The 20,610-nt window shown below is 43.5% G+C and overlaps 2 protein-coding genes, 1 long non-coding RNA gene and 1 other non-coding gene across 5 annotated transcripts; 3 read left to right on the forward strand and 1 right to left on the reverse strand.

The window, feature by feature from the left end:
* The first annotated feature begins 3,069 nt into the window (after nucleotides 1–3,069).
* trnag-ucc (transfer RNA glycine (anticodon UCC)) lies at nucleotides 3,070–3,141 on the forward strand. Its single transcript has one exon. It is a non-coding gene; the product is annotated as a tRNA-Gly (tRNA).
* A 2,245-nt stretch (nucleotides 3,142–5,386) lies between these two features.
* LOC139382497 (uncharacterized) lies at nucleotides 5,387–6,747 on the forward strand. Of its 2 annotated transcripts, XR_011628648.1 has the most exons (3): nucleotides 5,393–5,639; nucleotides 5,750–5,930; nucleotides 6,308–6,519. It is a non-coding gene; the product is annotated as an uncharacterized lncRNA (long non-coding RNA). The 2 variants fall into 2 exon arrangements; XR_011628647.1 differs by having other exon boundaries at nucleotides 5,387–5,639; nucleotides 5,750–6,747.
* Nucleotides 6,748–6,769: 22 nt separating this feature from the next.
* LOC139382496 (dual specificity protein phosphatase 14) lies at nucleotides 6,770–7,470 on the reverse strand. The gene has a single exon (XM_071126581.1). The coding sequence runs from the start codon at nucleotides 7,389–7,391 to the stop codon at nucleotides 6,879–6,881; it is 513 nt and encodes a 170-aa protein (XP_070982682.1). The 5' UTR covers nucleotides 7,392–7,470; the 3' UTR covers nucleotides 6,770–6,878.
* Nucleotides 7,471–12,543: 5,073 nt separating this feature from the next.
* LOC139383108 (uncharacterized) lies at nucleotides 12,544–19,753 on the forward strand. The gene is made up of 4 exons (XM_071127423.1): nucleotides 12,544–12,590; nucleotides 17,269–18,346; nucleotides 18,616–18,865; nucleotides 19,092–19,753. Exons 2-4 carry the CDS (start codon nucleotides 17,310–17,312, stop codon nucleotides 19,338–19,340), a joined length of 1,536 nt encoding a protein of 511 aa, XP_070983524.1. The 5' UTR covers nucleotides 12,544–12,590; nucleotides 17,269–17,309; the 3' UTR covers nucleotides 19,341–19,753.
* The last annotated feature ends 857 nt before the right edge of the window (nucleotides 19,754–20,610 follow it).

Raw genomic sequence — 20,610 nt, forward strand, 5'->3', positions numbered from 1 at the left:
ATGCCAATTGCACACTCCCTCATCTGTGGCATTGTGTTGTGTGACAAAAGTAAACATTTTAGAGTGGCCTTTTATTGTTCCCAGCACAAGGTTCACTTGTGTAATGATCATGCTGTTTAATCAACTTCTTGATATGGTGGATGGATTATCTTGGCAAAGGAGAAATGCTCACTAACAGGGCTGTAAACAAATTTGTGCACAAAATTTGAAAGAAATAAGCATTTTGTGCATATAGAAAATGTCTGGGATCATTTATTTCAGCTCATGAAACATTGGACCAACACTTTACATGTTGCATTTATATGTTTGTATAGCGTAAATCTGCTGAGGCATACATAAAAAGACAAGCTGAAGATGTGTAGCTCTTTTTGATAGCATAAATCTGTCTTGCCCGTTGCAGGCCGTCATCATGAGTGAGGTTGAGAAACGGTTTGATAGCACCATCTAATGGCCAAACTCTTTCATTACATGGGAGAAAAAAAGGCTATTGCTAGAGATGCGGTTCCCAAGTGTATCCCAGGTGTCCTACAAGTTGATATAATTTACTTTGTCCATGAGGGGAATTTTGTCTGGGATAAAGAGGGGCATCATGCAATGTGTCAAACAGGAATCCTTCTTAAATTCCTAATCAGATACAATAAAGCAAATCCTAATGTATGTTTATGATATGAACTTGTAGGAGACTTGGGACAGAGGGAAGGGACCCTTTATTATCCATGGTGGCGGGAACAGGGAGGAAGTTAGGAGTCCATTAAATGTAGACCAGCTTCCGATTGGATTATACATGTGTTGAATTTTTGGGACAATCTCTGAAATTCTGTTCTGAACTACTTTATTAAAAGTACCCCAAAGAAAAATACACATTTAAGGCAAAAAAAAACATGTGCACGAATTAGAAAAGACAATGTATTAGATAGAAAACAAAGCCCATTTAAATCAGGAGTCATCGGGATAAGCAGTACAGGGCACTACAGAGCATTAGGCCTTATTTACACACTATGCAAGTATGCAATACAAGCAATTAGCAATTGCATTGCTGTGAACAGTATACCCTACGCATGGAGTTAGAGATTACAACATCTTGTTTAAAATGAACGGTTGACCAACATGTCTGATGTTCATCTGTTGTGGGCAGTGTTGCTGGGAGTGGTGGGATCTGGTCATGTTTTAAGTTCTGGAGCCACGGTGGACATATCACTCAGAGGCAAGCAATGACGGGCCAGATTGGGTGTCTGTTGTTCAGAAGCTAACAGACACCACGGAAACGTTGTCAGCACATCCTCGCTTCTCAACACTCCCATTCTGAAATTATAGAGAGAGAGAGAGAAAAAAAAGAGAGCCCATCAATACACCAACACAGAGCAGGTCAAGGATATCACTAGTACGAATCAAAGAGTATTTTTCCTTCATCAATCTGCATGCACTACCCCATAACGACAAAGCAAAAACAGGTTTTTAGAAATGTTTCTGCAGATGTATTAAAAAAAAATGGAAATATCACATTCACATAAGTATTCAGACCCTTTACTCAGTACTTTGTTGAAGCAGCCTCGAGTCTTCTTGTGTATGACACAACAAGCTTGGCACACCTGTATTTGGGGAGTTTCTCCCATTCTTCTCTGCAGATCCTCTCAAGCTCAGTCAGGTTAGATGGGGAATGTTGCTGGACAACTATTTTCAGGTCTCTCCAGAGATGTTTGATCGGATTCAAGTCCAGGCTCTGGCTGGGTCACTCAAGGACATTCAGAGACGTGTCCCAAAGCCACTCCTGCGTTGTCTTGGCTGTGTGCTTAGGGTTGTTGTGAACCTTCACCCCAGTCTGAGGTCCTGAGCGCTCTGGATCAGATTTTTATCAACAACCTCTCTGTACTTTGCTCCGTTCATCTTTCCCTCTCCCTGTCCCTTCCACCGAAAAACATCCCCACAGCATGCTGCCACCACCACCATGCCTCACCATAGGGTTTCCTCCTATGGTGACGCTTGGCATTCAGGCCATAGAGTTCAATCTTGGTTTCATCAGACCAGAGAATAATGTTTCTCATGTTCTGAGAGTCCTTTAGGTGCTTTTTGGAAAACTCCAAGTGGGCTGTCATGTGCCTTTAACTGAATGGTTTCCGTCTGGCCACTCTACCATAAAGGCCTGATTGGTGGAGTGCTGCAGAGATAATTGTTCTTCTGGAAGTTTCTCCCATCTCCACAGAGGAACTGGAGGTCTGTCAGTGACCATCTGATTTTTGTTCACCTCTCTGACCAAGGCCCTTCTCCCCCGATTGCTCAGTTTGGAAGCATCTTGGTGGTTCATCTTGCATCTTGCTTCAACTTTATGGCTTGGCTTTTCCTCTGACATGCACTGTCAACTGTAGGACCTTATATAGACAGGTGTGTGCCTTTCCAAATCATGTCCAATCAATTTAATTTACTACAGGTGGACTCCAAATTGTAGAAACATCTCATGGACCAATGGAAACAGGATGCACCTGGGCTCAATTTCGAGTCTAGTTGCGAAGTGTCTGAATACTTATGTAAATAAGGTATTTCTGTTATTTTTTCGCTTCGTGGTATTGTGTGTAATCCATTTTAGAATAAGGCTGTAACGTAACAAAATGTGGAAAACTCAAGGGGTCTGAATACTTTACGAATGCACTGTAATACCACTAGAAATGAGAAACAAAACTGTTAGATAATATTTGTTCAGGTAATGTAAACTAGCTAGTTAGATATGGAAGCTCTCTCCGTCTCTTTGCAAGCTATCGACCTCAATTGGAAGTTATTGCGAACCAAAACCAAACCGTTACATAACTGGTTTAGCAGGGACTAGCTCAGTTAGCTGGATTAGCAAAATACAGTTAGCTGGATTAGCAAAATAATGTAATTTGATTACGACACTTTAAAACAAGCAACATTAGCACATCTGTATTATTTAACCGTGACCTATTTTTAGCTAATTATATGTATAATTATATATGTCTGGCCAAATAAAAAAAACGAAACTACACTTTTATCAGGTAATTACAGAAAACATTCAAATTGTTACTTTAAAGTTAGTTGTGTTTATTTTAAGTCATGTCAGCGTTGGTGGTATAGTGGTGAGCATAGCTGCCTTCCAAGCAGTTGACCCGGGTTCGATTCCCGGCCAACGCAAATACTTTTGTACTGTCTGAGCCTGCATTTTTGAAAAAGCATTTTGCAATTTTCTACGTGTTTTTTTCTCCAAACAATGAACCGCAATGCAGCACTGAATAAAAATGGCGTTGTAATTTAATCGTCAACCATGCTGGCGACACCCGACGACTTTCTCGCAGCGTTGCATAGTGCATTATGAAGTGCATTATGTTAAAAAATATAACTACATTTTTTTTTACCAAAAAAAGACGGCCGGTCCTGACCCGACAAAAAAATACGTCCAAAAGACTTCGACCCTTGATGACTGGGGTGCAGCCTACAGTGTCCGCCTACAATGGAATTGTATGAATGTCCATCCATGTATTAAGCCCACCGTTTGTAAAACAGGCTGTTGCATTGCCTTTAATTGTCCAGATTCCTGTGACTAATCAATCATTTGGCTATTTAAACTTCTGAATATCAGCTACCTAACTTTTATCAGGAGTTATCCTGAATCTATTTCAAATGTGTTTACACAGAGGGAAATGCAAAATTATTTTATTTTTCGCTATGATCGACGGATACAAACTTGAAACCACTGACCATGACAAATATTTTGTATTTTACATGGATCTGTCCTGTTTTTAGGATATGTTGTTTGTTAACATACCAGCGAATGTTTTATTTGATTGGGCGCTATTAAAAAGTTAGGGTATTTAATCGGAGAAACCTGCTTGATGTAAAACGTGTCTTCATGACATTGTCATACATTTTATATCCAACCTGTAGGCTACAGAGAAGCCCACGAACACTTTCTACCATATACTATGTCTGCTACGTGATTTATGTTAGACGATTTTTTTAAACGGAATTGGTGGAGCTCGGCAACGATGCGTCTCTCCAACAGCACCCTGGAGAGATGTAGAAGCGAAATATTTGACGCCCATGCATTTGACAAAGTGGGCATTGCTTATCACAGTGCGGCATCAGCGCTCACCTAAAAAGCTCAATGCCACTGGTTGAGAGAAATTGTCATGGTTTTTGGGGAGAATTATTTGTTTTTATTTGTTGTTGGAGGTGCGTCTGGTCAGTTTAGCACAGAAAATGCCGCACTCTTCAATATGCCGCTTAATGAGCGAACCGGCCTTGCGATCTATTGACTCACGTAGCCTTTTATATATCCTAGGCTATTTTCCTATCGTCCCAATCTAAATGAAACCCAAAATCCTTACTCCTGTCTCGCATGAAAATTCCTAACTTTATTCGATAATCCATAGGTTGCATTGTCAATGCAAATCTGGTATATGCATGTCAAAATACAGCTATAACATTTTCCCAGCTTCTTTGCGCTGTCTGGTATTGCTGACCATATGAGAGCGTCAGTAGGGAATGTGTGATCAACAAACGGTATGAGAGTAGATAAAACAGAGTTGGTCCCTGTTAAGTAGCCCTAATGATAGAGTAGGCTTAACTTTGAGCTATTTTCAGGTCTCTCCAGAGATGTTCGATCTGGTTCAAGTCCAGGCTCTGGCTGGGCCACTCAATGACATTCATAAACTTTTCCCAAAGCCACTCCTGTGTTGTCTTGGCTGTGTGCTTAGGGTCTTTGTCCTGTTGGAAGGTCAACCTTCACCCCCAGTCTGAGGTCCTGAGCGCTCTGGAGCAGGTTTTCATCAAGGATCTGATGATGGGAGAACCTTCCAGAAGGATAACCATCTCATCTCAACAGAGGAACTCTGGAGCTCTGTCAGAGTGACCATTGGGTTCTTGGTCACCTCCCTGACCAAGGCCCTTCTCCCCCGATTGCTCAGTTTGGCAAGGCGGCCAGCTCTAGGAAGAGTCTTGGTGATTCCAAACTTCTTCAATTTAAGAATATTGGAGGCCACTGTGTTCTTGGGGACGGACCTTCAATGCTGAAGACATTTTTTGGTACACAATCCACAATCCTGTCCTGTGTTTAGCAGATGTTATTAAGGGTGTAGCTAAATGTTTGTGCTTCTAGCTCCGACAGTGCAGTAACATCTAACAATTTCACAACACACACTAATCTAAGTAAAGTAATGTAATTAAGACTATATAAATTGACACTTCAACCTCATGGCTTGTTTTTTTTTTTACATTGGACATTTTTTTAAACCCACATTTAATGCTTAACGTTTAGACAATTATTTTTCATATATCGAATAAATACTGGTTATTGACACTTTTCTACTATTACGTGGGGGACTTTTAAAATTCGAAATACCGTGACCCGGAAGTACTTTGTGTTGCTATGAGACGCTGATTTTTTATTTTTGTTAGATAGCAGCTTCTTTCCTTTAATAATTTGGAGTTTCGCCTTGCTAATGTTTTTATAACGCCAAAACAATTATTAGGCGCCGATATAAGCACCATTTGGTTCAGAGCAAGCAACTGGATATCAGCTTTGTGGCTTTTTATTTTACTGTAACGTTAGCTAGGAAGTTTAATTAATTCATTGTGACAAGCAGCATGGCGTCCAGAGGAGGAGGACGCTTCTCAGTTACTTTTCCCCAAAGGTTCGTATCCCGCTTATTTATGATAACTAGATTGAATATAACGACTCACTGGAGGTATTTAGCTAGCTAATTATATTAACCACGTTAAAACACACCGGTGTTCTTCATAGAGTTCGAGAACGCGGAGACACTTCTAAACTCCGAGGTACATATGCTTCTGGAGCATCGCAAGCAGCAGAACGAGAGTGCAGAGGACGAACAAGAGCTATCGGAGGTCTTCATGAAAAGTCTGAATTATACTGCACGTTTCAGCCGGTTCAAAAACAGAGAAACTATAGCCAGTGTCCGCAGGTCAGTGTAGCGGTTGTCACTATCACAACCAAAAACCAATGTCAATACCGTATAAAATACAATATTGTGGTAACTTTTCGTGATGACTGAAATGATTGCCCTGTATCGTATAGCTTGCTCTTACGGAAGAAGCTGCATAAATTTGAGCTGGCCAGTTTGGCCAACATGTGTCCAGAAGTAGCTAGGTAGCTCCTCATCCCTAGGTAGGACCTGTTGTTACTGCCTCCTCACATATCACCATACTCAGTCCTCTAACCCAGACTCTAAACCTTGTATCTATTTGGATAGCAGTCGGCTCATGACCATGAAATCAGGCGTAAATATTTATTATATATACACATTTAGTGACAGTAGTTGTCTGTTTGTTCTGTCTAAAGTCTGGAGGGGCAGTTTGAGGATGAGGAGCTGCAGCAGATCCTTGATGACATCCAGACCAAGAGAAATTTCCAATACTGAAGACAGTTCCTCCTCTGGCCTGTTCTAACCTAAACCCATTGTTATGTCAGAAAATACTGGGCTCTGCTACCCACTCAGAAGGACACTGTGCATCCTAAATGACACCCTATATAGTGAATAGGGTGCAGTTTGGGATGCATGCAGTTTGGGATGCAACCGGACTCTGACCATTCTCCCCAGGATGGGAACCTTCAAATTGGACTTGGGGGGTGTATCGACAGCCGAGGGGTGCGTCAGGCACCGCAGAGCTGTACATTCATTGCAGAGATGATACAGCTCAGTTTAGAAGACCATACCAAGCTAGGATGAATACATACATTACTAAATGTAAATACTTTATAAATAAACAGATTTTTAAATATTTTTTATAGCAATTGGTTTTATTTTCTCATATACATCTATGACAAATCCCAAATAGCACTCTTTTCAGTTTAGGCTAATCAAAAGTAATGCACTACATAAGGAATAGGGTGCCATTTGGGACACATACCATCAGCCATTCACACAGTAAATAGCCTCCTGTCCATCCAGAGCCTCAGGCAGCACACCACAGGAGGTAGCAGCCATCCTCACAGTATTCTTCCCATAGAGCCTCCTCTCATACTCCATCAGCTGCCTCCAGAAACCAGCATTGGGTCGGATATGAGGTCTGTACTTCAGGACCCACTCATGGGCCTGGCGCAGTGATACCGCCTCATACCGCATCAGGTAAGCCATGATCAGGGTAGGAGAACGGCTCCGGCCTGCAGTGCAGTGGACCAGCGTACTCCCTGAGTGGTTGTTATGGATACGTTCTGCAACAGCATCGAAGTAGCAGGCCAGGGGGGCGTGAGGCTGGTCCAGTACGGGTACCTGGAAACACTCCACCCCCTCATACTGAGGACAGGGGTGCTCTGCAGTGGCGTTGACAATCAGAGTTATGTTCCTACTGTAGAGACCGGTGGGCTTGAAGACTGTGTCCACACCACCCAGATACAAAGACTGGGTGATCTGGGAGAATGACATGGGGAATGGACATTGACAGCTGCCCGACTGTCACTACAACAGAGAAACACGATTAAATTGTAAAAATATGCAGTCTGTAAGTCAGCACAAACATGTGAATATCTTTACTTAATTGCGATTTGCCTTAGAGACTTACCAGAAAAGAAGAGCCGAAACCAATATCGATTAACCTTAAACTTACTGTGTATTTTTATTTTCTGTTTTACGGCGGCCGTTTTTCCTGACGCATAGATTTGACGTATGATCCACGTTCCGTCACGTGACTGGATTGTCATAGAGGTACATTTAATTAGCTTGAACGTTTGCGGAACGGTTTATACTGAACGACACGTTATCCGAAAATGTTCTTCTACGTTCTTGAGCAGACTTTGATGTACGTTTCCTCCCGTGTGGCTTGAAGCAATGAATGACGTATTTAAAGGGGCAGCGGACACGCTGACAGCACTCCACAACCTATGGTCGCGTTTGAGTGGTAAGGCCAAGGCAACCGACTGTAGACGAAAGTCGAGGGGAGTTGCATCTGTGACAGCCAAAAAGTCAGACAATGTGGTTTTCCAACAGCAAGGCTCAGATCAACATGGCTGGGTTAACGTTTTATTATAATAGGTTTTTATAATGTAGAAATATGTATCTAACCCCCATATCACACACTCACAAACTGAAATCATAATATGTGTGTACACAGTGTACAATCAATTAGTGAGAGAGCCTCATCACTTTTGTGTGTACTGTATACCCACTGTACACATAAATCAGTTATAAATGTTTCAGTCATGTCTTTGGTCATGTTCGTGTGGGTCAAACAAAACACCCTAATGATTGGTTGACAATAGAACCTCTCACAATGCAGGAGATGGCTGCAGGATGATCAAAATCAACAAAAGTGTCAAAACGCTGAATAAAAGTTCTTAACCAATGTTGGTGAAGAGCAACCGCTGAAACTAGCAGTCAAAACTTTGACCTTTGATCACAATTGTTATAAAGTTTATGCAGTAGACATTTAGGTGCAAGTTGGACAATTTTTATCCCCAGAATGCAAAACACGGTGTTGGCTGCGTTTCAAACTCATAGAAGACACACCTTTGTTCACTTACCCTCGCCTTACGCCCTTGGGGGGAATCCCGCGGCCATATTTGTCGTCGGTCCAAATTATTAGCCAAGCAGGGAAGTTTGCAACATGTAAATAAGTTAGAAATTATGCTACTAATGCAAAAACATGTCTCGTAAAAGTAATGTTTTTGTTTGGTTAGCTGTGTGATATTAATAATGATATAGTTCATATAAGTAGACATGCAATCATAATTGACTAGCGCATATAAAGAACCCACCCAGTTACCGGTAGCTGAAAACACAATCGTCGAATGATGAATTTCCGGGCAAGGGCGGTCCATTTAAAATTCATTCCCTCCTCCCTCGCCCTGCAAGTGTAAACTTGTCCAACGTCATCAGAAGTGTCCACTTAATTTGAGGGCTGAGGGTGTGCCTTTTAAGTGTTTGAAATGCAGCCGGTGACCATCGACTTGACAAAATGGATGACGCCCAATGTATACATGCCCACAACACCTCCCCGGTTTTCAACTGGTTGTTCTGTACAGCAGTTTCTGTTCAATTGAACGTTCCAGAACATAAAAACATACTGAACACAGACCCATTTTGATTGTTTCTTGGGCTGGATTCATAACATGTAAAATACACCCTCAGCCCTCATATTAAGTGGAAACTTATAATGACTGTCATGCACACCTCTAGGAAGAGGGAACACAACACCCTGCTACAACTCAACCCTCCATGAAGTGAAAGAGGGACTGTAGGTGCGAGTAAGGATGACAAAGGCAGAGAAAGTGGTACCGTTTACAAGGAATTTATTCCGTCACACGGTAATATGGGGAAAAGGGGCTGGACGGAACCAAAGCAAAGAAAGTAAATCTCAAAGACCCCTCTCCTACCTTACCTGCATACCCACTACTTACCTAATTTAGCACCACCTGGTGCCCTAACCAAAATACAGGGGGTGGTCCGCCCAGGTCTTACCTAGTGTGCCTAGACAGTGAATATACCACGGGTATATGTATGCCCGCAGGCCTCTTGCCTAAGCACTCCCTAGGTTCCCCCTTCCCCCCTGGGAACAAATGAAACAGAATTATCCAAAAGCAATTAAACAATTTCAAAAATCAAAAACACAGTTCTATTAGCACACACATACCTCAAATCAGCAGCTACAAAAATACCACAGAACATAACCATCTCTGTTAGCAACAACCAACATAAAGACCCCCAGCCATCAACCTCCTCTCTCAGCAATCCTCTCCCAGCAATGATTAGCCATGGAGTCGACCTGCTTGGGGGGATATTAGGAAGCCATCCTGAAACACACACCTAACAAACCACAACACAGAAACTGGGAAACGTAACAATGACATATCATGAGATGACACTTGCAGAGCAAGGGTGGAATTAATTAAATTAAATGGAACGCCCTTGCCTGTTATTAGTCATCATGGAACTATGGTAGTTGCACAATTTCTAACTTGTCTACATTGGTTTTTACTTACACTTGTATGTTGACTTCTCTCCATATTGATTTTGGTTTTAAGTTTTGGCTGACTTTTCTTAGCCAATGTACAATCATTGCAAATTGAATTATGGGGCTTTCAGACCCCAGAGTGAACAGAATTGTACACTCGATCACAAACGAGGGCTGAGGGGCTTACTTGCCAACTTCCCTTGCTTGGGTAATTGTTTGGACCAACGACGGCAAAGGTGGCCGCTGGGATTCCCCCAAGGGTGAGGGTAGTGGAGGAGGATGTATTTTACGTATTTGGAACGCAGCCTTAAACCGAAAACTAAAAACCAGAGCTGCCAAATCCCACGCATTGGCCGTGAGACACGCATTTGACCCTCTTTCCGCGCTCTCATGGCACACGTTTTATATCTCACGCATTTAAAAATACTGCATTTATTAGTCTGTGTGTAGTCCGCGCGTTAACTGTTCAACTGTGCTCCAAATCGTTTTGAAATCGGAGCATCTGCGCCTGCAATTTAACATCACGATCAGGAATCTCTATCATTGTGTTGCCACAGCACTGTGAGCCGCGGCACATTTAAGCATATGATTGTTCTAGTTTATGTAAAGGATCAAGGGGCTTGGATGCGCGTTTAAAGAAACGCCCCTCAGGATTAGAGTGGAGCTGAATGGAGAGATCGTTCTCCACGGAGTTTATAAAACTGTAAAAAGAGCAGTACGGTAGCGTTGTTATATGTACAATGTTGTTAACAATATTCGGTTGCGGTTACTCCCGTCCCTATTGCAGACATAATGCAGCCTTTTGACAGCATGTACTAAAATCGATATAATCCTCACTTCCATTAGTCCCCTCGTTTGGTGATTGGCATTTATACTGTGACAACGAAAAGGCAGCAGACAGACCTACAATATGTTTTAGTAGGGGAATTGGGTAGGGAGACCTATGTGTCACTATGAAAATAATTTTGTCAAATAGATTGTGAACCCAAAAGTGTAAATTTGATTCTAGATGGGGTACAATACATATAAAACAATTTGGGTAGAGTGTAGGGGCAGATTTATGTAATATTTGACTCAGTAGATTTTATTAGCTATTTACTTTATTTAATCTGATCAGTGGAACAATTCTAATTCTTAACAATGGGCTAAAATATAGAGTAATTACTGTGATTCTCAGCAAGAACACTACTGTTATTCCCTACAATTATTTTATTATTCCACTTCTTCACAATTTTGCCAGAGTAATTTCATATTTGAAATCTGATGCATACTTGTGTCTTTGAATATTAATTATATGAGGCTAAGCATTTTTGCAGCCATTTATGGACAGTTTTGAATAAATCATACAAATAAGCACAGTATATTAAATGCTCCAGGTATCAAATGTAATTTTTTACATTTTAGTATTGTGTACATGCTAGACAGAGATGGTAGGGGACTCACAACTCATAAACGCATAATATTTTGTCTATGTTGAGTAAGATGATGGCAAGGATCTTCAACTAGTAGACATAAACCACCTGAATATTGATATTCATTAGACTTTTCTTGAAGGCTGTGTGATCTTGAGAAATGAATTGTTATAACAAGAACATTTTCAAACACCCAGCACTTGGCAAACATAGATCTGGGGTGGCCAACCCTCCTGGAGAGCAAGCAGGATTTTCTTCCACTCCTATTTTAAAGAGAGAGTTTACCCAATGACAAAGTATAACATGTTTGTGTCCTGACCTTGAAAGCAGTCTATGGACAAGCAGACTGCAATCTATGATTTGGTTCCCCACTGCCATCAACCATTAATATTTACAGTTCCTGTGCAGAGCCTTGTTGTAGAGGTAACACTCCCAGGTATGTGTCTCATACAACTTTCCACCTGAGAACAGAGATCAGTCCCTGCTTCCAACCTTCCCACTGTTTCTAGCATTTGCTTGTCTCCCTATCCCATTTCATTACTGTCTGAATAATGTGTCAAACCACCTAAAAAATATGTGGAAAAAAATATGAGCATAATTTTGAGTGCTCATTTAATGTTCAAAGCATCCTGAATACACCTAATAGTACTATGGTTATAGGCCTCAAAATACATTGATTTGCAGGAAATTGGCTTTAAAACAGTAAAATCTTCCTGGGGGAGGACCCCCAGTCTAGGGATTGTTCCAAGGGGCAATGAAATTCACAAAGCTAATCTCTATCCAAGCTTTCTTCAAAAGTTGGCAGCCCTGAAAAACGTATTTTTGTAATAATTTATTCAGGAACATTAATTGTTTTTTAAAATCCTGTTATTCATAAGATGGTTAAGAGATGCAGTAATATTACATACATAAAGATGTATAGCGTAATACAGATTTACACAGGACTATGTATTTTGTCTCACTTGCTGCTTTCAAGACAACTTGGAACTCGGAAAAATAACGACGTCAAATCATTACTTCGGAAAGTCGGAGCTCTAGAAAGATGCCCGAAATTTCCGAGTTTCGAGTTGTTTTAACGCGACTCTGACACTAGACATGTTCAGGGCATGCCCGACTCACACACGCACACACACACACACACAGAGCAGCAGCAGCAGCAGCAAGCCAATAGGATGAATCTGACGTGTTTGTCATGAGATAGTGACTCATGCAGTAGATATTCAATTCCGCTTTTGAACTCTCGACTAGACAGAACTTCATCGGGTAAGCAACAATTTCATTTTGTGAAATACTATTCTGCCCAGTAATTTAGTAGAAAAGTAGAGTAGGACAATGATAACACAGGTCTGCTGTATTCTATCTAAAACTATTAGTTTGAAACGGCCAAACAACCCTTTAAACACACAATTATCACACCACTCCAGATTAATCAAGACCATTTAGCTCACCTGGCGGTCGAAAAAGGAACAGAATGTCATGTGTGTATAGTTTCTGTTCCTCGACTCTTACACTCTTAGAAAAAGGGTACTATCTAGAACCTAAAGGTTCTTCGGCTGTCCCCATAGGAGAACCCTTTGAATAAACTTTTTGGTTCCAGGTAGAACTCTTGGGTTCCATGTAAAACCCTTTCTACAGAGGGTTCTACAGTGCCTTCAGAAAGTATTCATACCACTTGATTTATTCCACATTTAGTTGTGTTACAGCTAGAATTCAGAATTGATTAAATATATATATATTTGACATTTTTTCAAATGTATTGAAAATTAAATAGAGAAATATCATACTCGTGAGTCAATACTTTGTAGAAGCACCTTTGGGAGTCTTTCTGGGTAAATCTAAGCGCTTTCCACACCTGGATTGTGCAACATTTAGCCATTATTCCCACCCAAAATATTTAAACTCTGAATTTGACAGGTTGTTGATCATTGCTAGAAAAACATTTTCAGGTCTTGCCGTAGATTTTCAAGTAGATTTAACCCCCCTGTTGTGGTCGTTTCATGTTAATTAATTCTGTGTTCCCGGTCCAAAATGACCGCCCCATTATAGCGGATTATAAATCCATAATAATACATATATTATCACCTAATGTTGTGTTAGATCTTTGTATCAACTTAAGTTCTTGTGAACATGACACGTTTTGAACTTCTATTAGCTATTTATGGCCTATAGGCCTCATTGACCTGAGCTCATACAACTTGTTTTTGAGTTTTAAAAAATCCATGGATTCCCGTGGGGGAAGATTCTATTGGGGAAAGGTTCCCGTGGGGGTTGACATGGGAGCCAAAAAGGGAAGTTAGGTGTGTGTGTGTGTGTGGGAGAGGAAGTGTGTCCATCTGATGAATGGGCATGGGCCTGAACTAAATTTTATACACTAATTGTAGTCTCACCCATTCATTTCTAATGACCGGACCGGGTACACCACAGGTGTACAAAAGTTTTAAAAAAATAAAATAAAATGTTATGAACATCATCAAAATGTATTTTGCCACTCCCCCAGTACACACACACACACACTCTCTCTCTCTCTCCCTCTCTCTCTCTCTCTCTCTGTCTGTGTGATCTGTGATTGTGTGGGCAGAGACAGGTGTGCTCGAGTCAGAGCAGATCCCCACCAACTGCAACCTGTTCCATAATCAAGACCTTTACAAATACTCAGCCCTGCCACTTCCACACTGCCAGATCGTAATCTCTGCTCAGTCAGTCTACGTTTCTAGCCGTTTGTTATTATTCAGATCCTGTTATGCCTGTTTTCCTTGCCTGATGCTGTTTTCCTCTCTGCTACAATTATGCCCGCTTTGACTCTGGTCCTTGTCTCCAGTCCTGTCTCCTTGGATTAACCTGCGGATGATGGAAGGTCATCCCTTTTTGGGCGACATGGACAGCATGGGTCCCACCTTCTTTGAAGCGGGCAAAGAAGGTGTTTAGCTTGTCCGGGAGCGAGGTGTCCGTGTCCATGATATGGCCGGCTTTCCCTACTACATGCGTCTTGTGTCTGAGCTGAATTGCGACTCAAGTTTGTCCTTGTACTGTAGTTTTGCCTCATTGATTGCCTTATGGAGGTCATAGCTGGTCTGTTTGTACACGTCCATGTTCCCAGTCACCTTGATGTAGTTAAATGCAGAGGTTTGTGCTTTCAGTTGTGTGAATGCTACCATCTATCCACGGTTCTGGTTTGGATAAGTTCTAATCGTCACAGTAGGAACAGAACGTCTTGTCCGCGTGATCAAAATAGTCTTCAAGCATAGATGCGATTGGCCAGACCAACATTGAACAGTCCTTACCACGGGTGCTTCCTGCTTAAGTTTCTGCCTATAGGCGGGGAGGAGCAGGATGGAGGTGTGATCTGATTTGCCAATGGGCAGTGAATATACACGGCAGTGACAATACGCCCCTCCAACTTGTAATTACGACTTGAAAACTTGGATGACCTCTGGTCCCCGATCTTTCCCCGTTGAGCTCTGATGTCATCCACCACTGAAAGTGGCAACAAACATGGCCGCGATTTCGGCTGTCAATGGTGAGAATAGTTATTGCGTTCCTTCGGAGCTCTAAGCATGTGAACGCTCCAAGTCATTCCTCCGAAGTAGACAAGTCGTTCCTCCATGACGTGAATGTGGCCTAAGCCTCTGTACTACCCGGTGAGTGTGTGGAGCTGTGCATTGCCGTAAAAATCTAAGTTATTATTATTAGTCTAGCTCCACACATGATTTTGCCTCACAGGCTCTCCTGCCTGGTCTGGGCAACTACACAGGCCTGCCTGGGGGAGGGATCGAGTATGGTTACATCCAAAATGGCATCCTATTACCTACAAAGGGCTCTAGTCATAAAGTACAGTGTTAAAAAGGGAATAGGGTGCCATTTCAGATGAAATCTGAAAGATCTCTCCCAGGAAATGAACTAAGTCTACTACTACTTAGTCTGTACTATACTCGCAACCTGCTACCCATCAATGTCCTTACTCCCTATTAGTCCCTGTCTTAATTCTAGATTATGGTCAAGCTTTTAGTAGGGCTCGTTTGTACGTCTGACTCTGAACCCTCACCCTTCTCTCCGTCTGACTCTGAACCCTCACCCTTCTCTCCAACACTTCAGAAATACAATCCAGTAAATTCTGTTTCGTGGGCGGGGAGGAGCTAAGCAAAAACAGAAGACCATTAGAGCAGCAAACAGACAGTTGAACAGAAGCTAATGAGTCAATGAGGCTCGTAATGATCAAACAAAGACATTTGGAGTATGTCAACTAAGACTCTCCCAAACCCCTCCCATAATCTTGTTCTCTGTCAGGATGGAGCAGATCCTCCCAGTGTCTAAATTAGTTCCAAATGGCACTCTATTCTTTATGTAGTGCACTACTTTTGACCAGGGCCCTCTATATTGGGAATAGGGTGCAATTTGAGAAACAGCCTCTGTTGGGGCTGGCCCCCTAATACACTGTTGTTCTGAGAACAGTTGAAGTCACACAATAAGGGGTTTAAATACCTCCGTTGTGACTTCCATGTTCTCTCAACTCAGAGTTACTCAGTATGTAGATTGACTCTCTCTGTACCTCTGTGCATGCCTCATGTCTGGCCAGCTTGCTATAGGGTGAGTCTCATGTCCATTACCTACCTTGCATAGAAGTAGGTTTGTTGCTTGTTTGGTCATTTCAGTTTAAATTCAAGCCATCAGGACTCGAGAGTCAGCCCCTCAACCGCAGAAATTCATCTTTGCGTCCCAAGTGGCACCCTATAATGAGCCCTATAGGCCCTGATCAAAAGTAGTGCACTATAAAGGGTGCCAGTTGGGACACAGTCTACAAGTAGTCTCCTCACGTGCCGGCGGTGATGTGAACCCTGATCCCTCACCTGCAGAACTGTTCAGTTCAGGGAATGCATTCCCCATTACATAGCCCTAGTTTAACCCCCACTGTACACCACCTGCTACAGGATATTTACTGATCTGTGAACTGGGCAGTGGAGGGGCACTGTAAAAGAGGATCAGATCAAATCAAATTGTATTTGTCACATGTGCCAAATACAACAGGTGTAGGTAGACCTTACAGTGAAATGCTTACTTACAAGCCCTTAACCAACAATGCAGTTTTCAGAAAATACCTAAAAAAGTAAGAGCTAAGAAAAAAAATAATTAAGGAGCAGCAGTAAATAACAATAGCGGGGCTATAAACAGGGGGTACAAGTTCAGAGTAAATGTGCCAATGTGCGGGTCACCGGTTTCGAGGTAATTTTGTACATGCAGGTTGGGTTATTAAAGTGGCTATGCGTAGATAATAACAGAGTAGCAGCAGCGTGGAGGGGGGGGGGGGGGGGGGGGGCTCTCATGGCTTTTAGAAGCCTCTTGAACCTAGATTTGGCGCTCCGGTACCGCTTCCCGTGCAGTAGCAGAGATAAGTCTATGACTAGTGTGACTGGAGTCTTTGACAATGTTTAGGGACTGCCTCTGACACCGCCTGGTATAGAGGTCCTGGATGGCAGGAAGTTTGGCCTCGGTGATGTACAGGTTCACAAGCTCTTTACGTTGTAAATGGATTACTCAATCACCACATACAGACTCGGAGGGAGGGAGGGAGGGAGGGAGGGAGATTAAATGGGTATCATTAGTTACAGACAGACTGTAAACCACTAACACACTTGATAGCCCGTAGGGATCTAAAATTAATTCCCATTCAAAGTCCTATTTTCCCTAAACCTTTACCCTAACCTGTAACTTAACCAAACCCTAATTCTAACCCTAATCGTAAACCTAACCCCTAAGATTAAAATAGCCTTTGTCCTCATGGGGATGTGGGAAATGTCCCCACAAGGGAGAACTATCCTTGTTTTACTATCCTTGTGGGGACTTTTGGGGATTTCAGGTCCACACACACACACACACACACAACTTTAGGAATGGGACATATCATATTTTTATATGTAAAAGTATCTTACTGCTCTATTTTATTTAGAATTTACAGAATCCTTCTAACTTGTTGAAACTCGCCGAACAATGACTCCCACCAAGACAAGCCAGAACGGCTCTCACCGTGACAGATCAGTGGTTGCATCTGTCTCAAATAGCCCCCCAACACAGATGCATATCAACAAAGGTTCCACCCTAACCCCCTCTGATGGCTCAGGGGACTCAGAAGGGTGGTCAGCCACTGTGAAGACCCCAGCCTCCGGGACCACCAGAGCCACAGCCAGCCAGGCCAGGGGAGCAGGAGCAAAGACCACAGATACACGTTACGCCAAAAAGAACATCCCTACTGTCAGATATCATCCAGATATCATCCCAGAGAAGAACCCTGAGGCCCATCAGCATAGTCATAGCCCTGTCAAGAGCAGCCAGGTCAGGGGTAAGCCTTTGGTCTCACCCCCCAGGACCAACCAGGTTGGGGGGAGCTCCGTGGTCTCTCCCCCCAGGACCAACCAGGTTGGGGAGAGCTCCGTGGTCTCTCCCCCCAGGACCAACCAGGTTGGGGGGAGCTCCGTGGTCTCTCCCCCCAGGACCACCCAGGTTGGGGGGAGCTCCGTGGTCTCTCCCCCCAGGACCACCCAGGTTGGGGGGAGCTCCGTGGTCTCTCCCCCCAGGACCACCCAGGTTGGGGGGAGCTCCGTGGTCTCTCCCCCCAGGACCAACCAGGTTGGGGGGAGCTCCGTGGTCTCTCCCCCCAGGACCAACCAGGTTGGGGGGAGCTCCGTGGTCTCTCCCCCCAGGACCAACCAGGTTGGGGGTAGCTCCGTGGTCTCTCCCCCCAGGCCCGAAGCCATGCCTCTGGGGTTAGGTCAGAAGATGGAGGGTGGCGTTGTGGAGGCGGTGGAGCTCCAGACCCGGGGCCAGAGAGAGAACCCCAGTTGGTTCGCCTGGCGTTGGAACCGCATTACAGCGTCCATCGCTCACAGCCTCGCCCACAGCCGCTTCGTCACTGGCCAGAGCCAGACCCCGCCTGCTTCCTATCTGGCCGCCATCACCGGCCGTGGCACCAACGTCAAAACCCGCGCCATGAACTGGGGCATTGAGCGGGAGGCCGAGGCCGTGCGGAGGTATCAATTTATGTATTTACTGTAAATGTCCTGCGATTATTTTAAATGGGAAGGGCGGCTCATAATAATTGCTGGAACGGCGCAAATGGAATGGCATAAAGCCATGTGTTTGATGTATTTTATCAATCCACCCATTCCACTCCAGTCATTACCACAAGCCCGTCCTTCCCAATTAAGGTCCACCGACCACCTGGGTTTTCTATGGCTGTAAGGATGACAAACTAATTTCCCCTCTGAGATGAATACATTACAATCTCATCTCTTTTCAGATATCAGAGCCTGAAGAGCAAGGCCCTGGGCCGGGCGGTGAGGGTGCAGGAGTGTGGCCTATTTATCGACCCCAAGCGCCCCTGGCTAGCAGGCAGCCCTGACGGCATTGTAGAGGACCAGAGGACCGGCCAACGGCTGCTCTGCCTGGAGGTCAAGTGTCCCTACAAGCATCGTCTGAACACTGTAGCCCAGGCCTGTAGAGAGGACCCAGCCTTCTGCCTGACGATACAGGACCTGGGCGTGGGACAGGTTGGTTAGGACATGTTTGTTGTATCATTGTACGCCCCGACGTAGGTTATGCCAAGATTGATTTTTTTTGTTCTAACATACTATCATAATAAAGACATTTTAATTAAATGATGAGTGCCCTGCCTTGTGACCAGTTAACCCCTTAACCAAAGAGCACCTTCAATCTATAAAGATCTACCTACTAGTGTATTCTAGCAGTGCTTCCCAATTCTTCTGTTCTCTACAGGTGAGGTACCATCTGAAACCAGACCACACCTACTACACCCAGATCCAGTGCCAGCTGGCGGTGACAGGGTTAACCCAGGCTGACCTAGTGGTGTTCACCCTGAAGGAAACAGCCATCATCCCTGTGACCTTTGACCCTACGTTCTGGGACGACACGCTGGTCAAGCTGGAGATGTTCTACACCGACGCTGTCCTGCCCTACGTCAGAGACAACGGACTGGACGTACCAGCCATGAGGCCAGAGGAGTAGCTAGCACTTAACACAGCTAGCTGGTTCGGGATGTCAGATATAGAAGTCCTGAGACAAACTGTAGTTTGTGGTGAAGGACTGGTCTGGGTAGGGTAAGTGGTAAAGGGCAATTGAGACTGCATAGATAAGTGGTGGAGGAACCTTCTGCTTTTGTCAGGTAGGCTTGAAGATTTGAACCTATCACTTTACTGTCAAATATTTGAATGTAATAAACCATGCCTGCCTTAAGACATCTCAGATACCTGGAGCTGATTTCATGTGTGCAGAGATCAACCTATATGATCATCAGTAGTGTGGCAGCTGACCGGAACATAGAGTAGTTGTGCTGGAGATCGGCTGCTTAAATGAACACTAGAAGATTACATGCTTAATGATCGTGATGCTTTGCTCCATTAAAACAAGACCAAACCACATTATCTGGTCTGGTGACTGATGTTGTGTACAAGGTACTTGTGAAATGTAAACAGAATAACAATGAGACTAGCGAGTTAGTCCTTGACCTTTATTACTGCATGTGTCACATATAATAAACATCTTACTAAAGGTTTACCATCTGTTATACAGTGTACAAAACATTATGAACACCTGCAATAGATGTAAGTGCCTTTAACTGGGCTATGGCAGTAGGTGCCAGGCACACCGGTTTGTGTCAAGAACTGCAACGCTGCTGGGTTTTTCATGCTCAACAGCAACTCAATATTAGGAAGGTGTTCTTAATGCTATGTGCACTGTGTACATAACGTGTTTGGAAGAGTGCCAGGCATCCACTGGGAACTGTATAATTATACAACTGACAGTCAAAGTCGCTGGCATGACAGCCTATTTTGAGAAAGCAGTCTTCAGAAACCTATCCATGTGTCTCAAATGGCACCCTATTCCTTACATAGTACAACACTAAGTAGTGAACATAATAGTGTAGATGAGCCAACGCAAGCCCTTTAGGTTCAGTGATGTACCAATGAAGAGATGGGTGGAGGGAGGGAGCAATGAAGGAAAGGGTGGATGGAGAGATGAAGGGACAGGTGGGGGTAAATGAGATTAGCATGTGAGAAGAAGTTATGTTCAGCAGATGGTTACCAACCACATCCATCTTTCACCCCTGCCCTCACTCCATCCCCCCCATTCCCTCTCCTGTAGCCCCTCATTCCTTCCTGAGAAGACATGATTGTCTGTGAATGGATGGACATTGTACAGTTCTGGAGACAGTGGTAGGATCTTACAATGCCTGGATAGGTATTTTTAGTATCAGCTAGCGACATCATGGGCCGGT

The sequence above is a fragment of the Oncorhynchus clarkii genome, chromosome 24, assembly GCF_045791955.1.
Source record: "Oncorhynchus clarkii lewisi isolate Uvic-CL-2024 chromosome 24, UVic_Ocla_1.0, whole genome shotgun sequence".
NCBI classification, from domain to species: Eukaryota; Metazoa; Chordata; class Actinopteri; order Salmoniformes; family Salmonidae; genus Oncorhynchus; species Oncorhynchus clarkii.

Bases quoted from the DNA above. Each gene is read 5' to 3' on its own strand.
- LOC139382496 (XM_071126581.1), bottom strand. From the start codon at position 7,391: ATGTCATTCTCCCAGATCACCCAGTCTTTGTATCTGGGTGGTGTGGAC.
- LOC139383108 (XM_071127423.1), top strand. From the start codon at position 17,310: ATGACTCCCACCAAGACAAGCCAGAACGGCTCTCACCGTGACAGATCA. The intron at 18,347-18,615 runs GTATCAATTTAT...ATCTCTTTTCAG, and splicing joins GAGGCCGAGGCCGTGCGGAG to ATATCAGAGCCTGAAGAGCA. The intron at 18,866-19,091 runs GTTGGTTAGGAC...TGTTCTCTACAG, and splicing joins AGGACCTGGGCGTGGGACAG to GTGAGGTACCATCTGAAACC.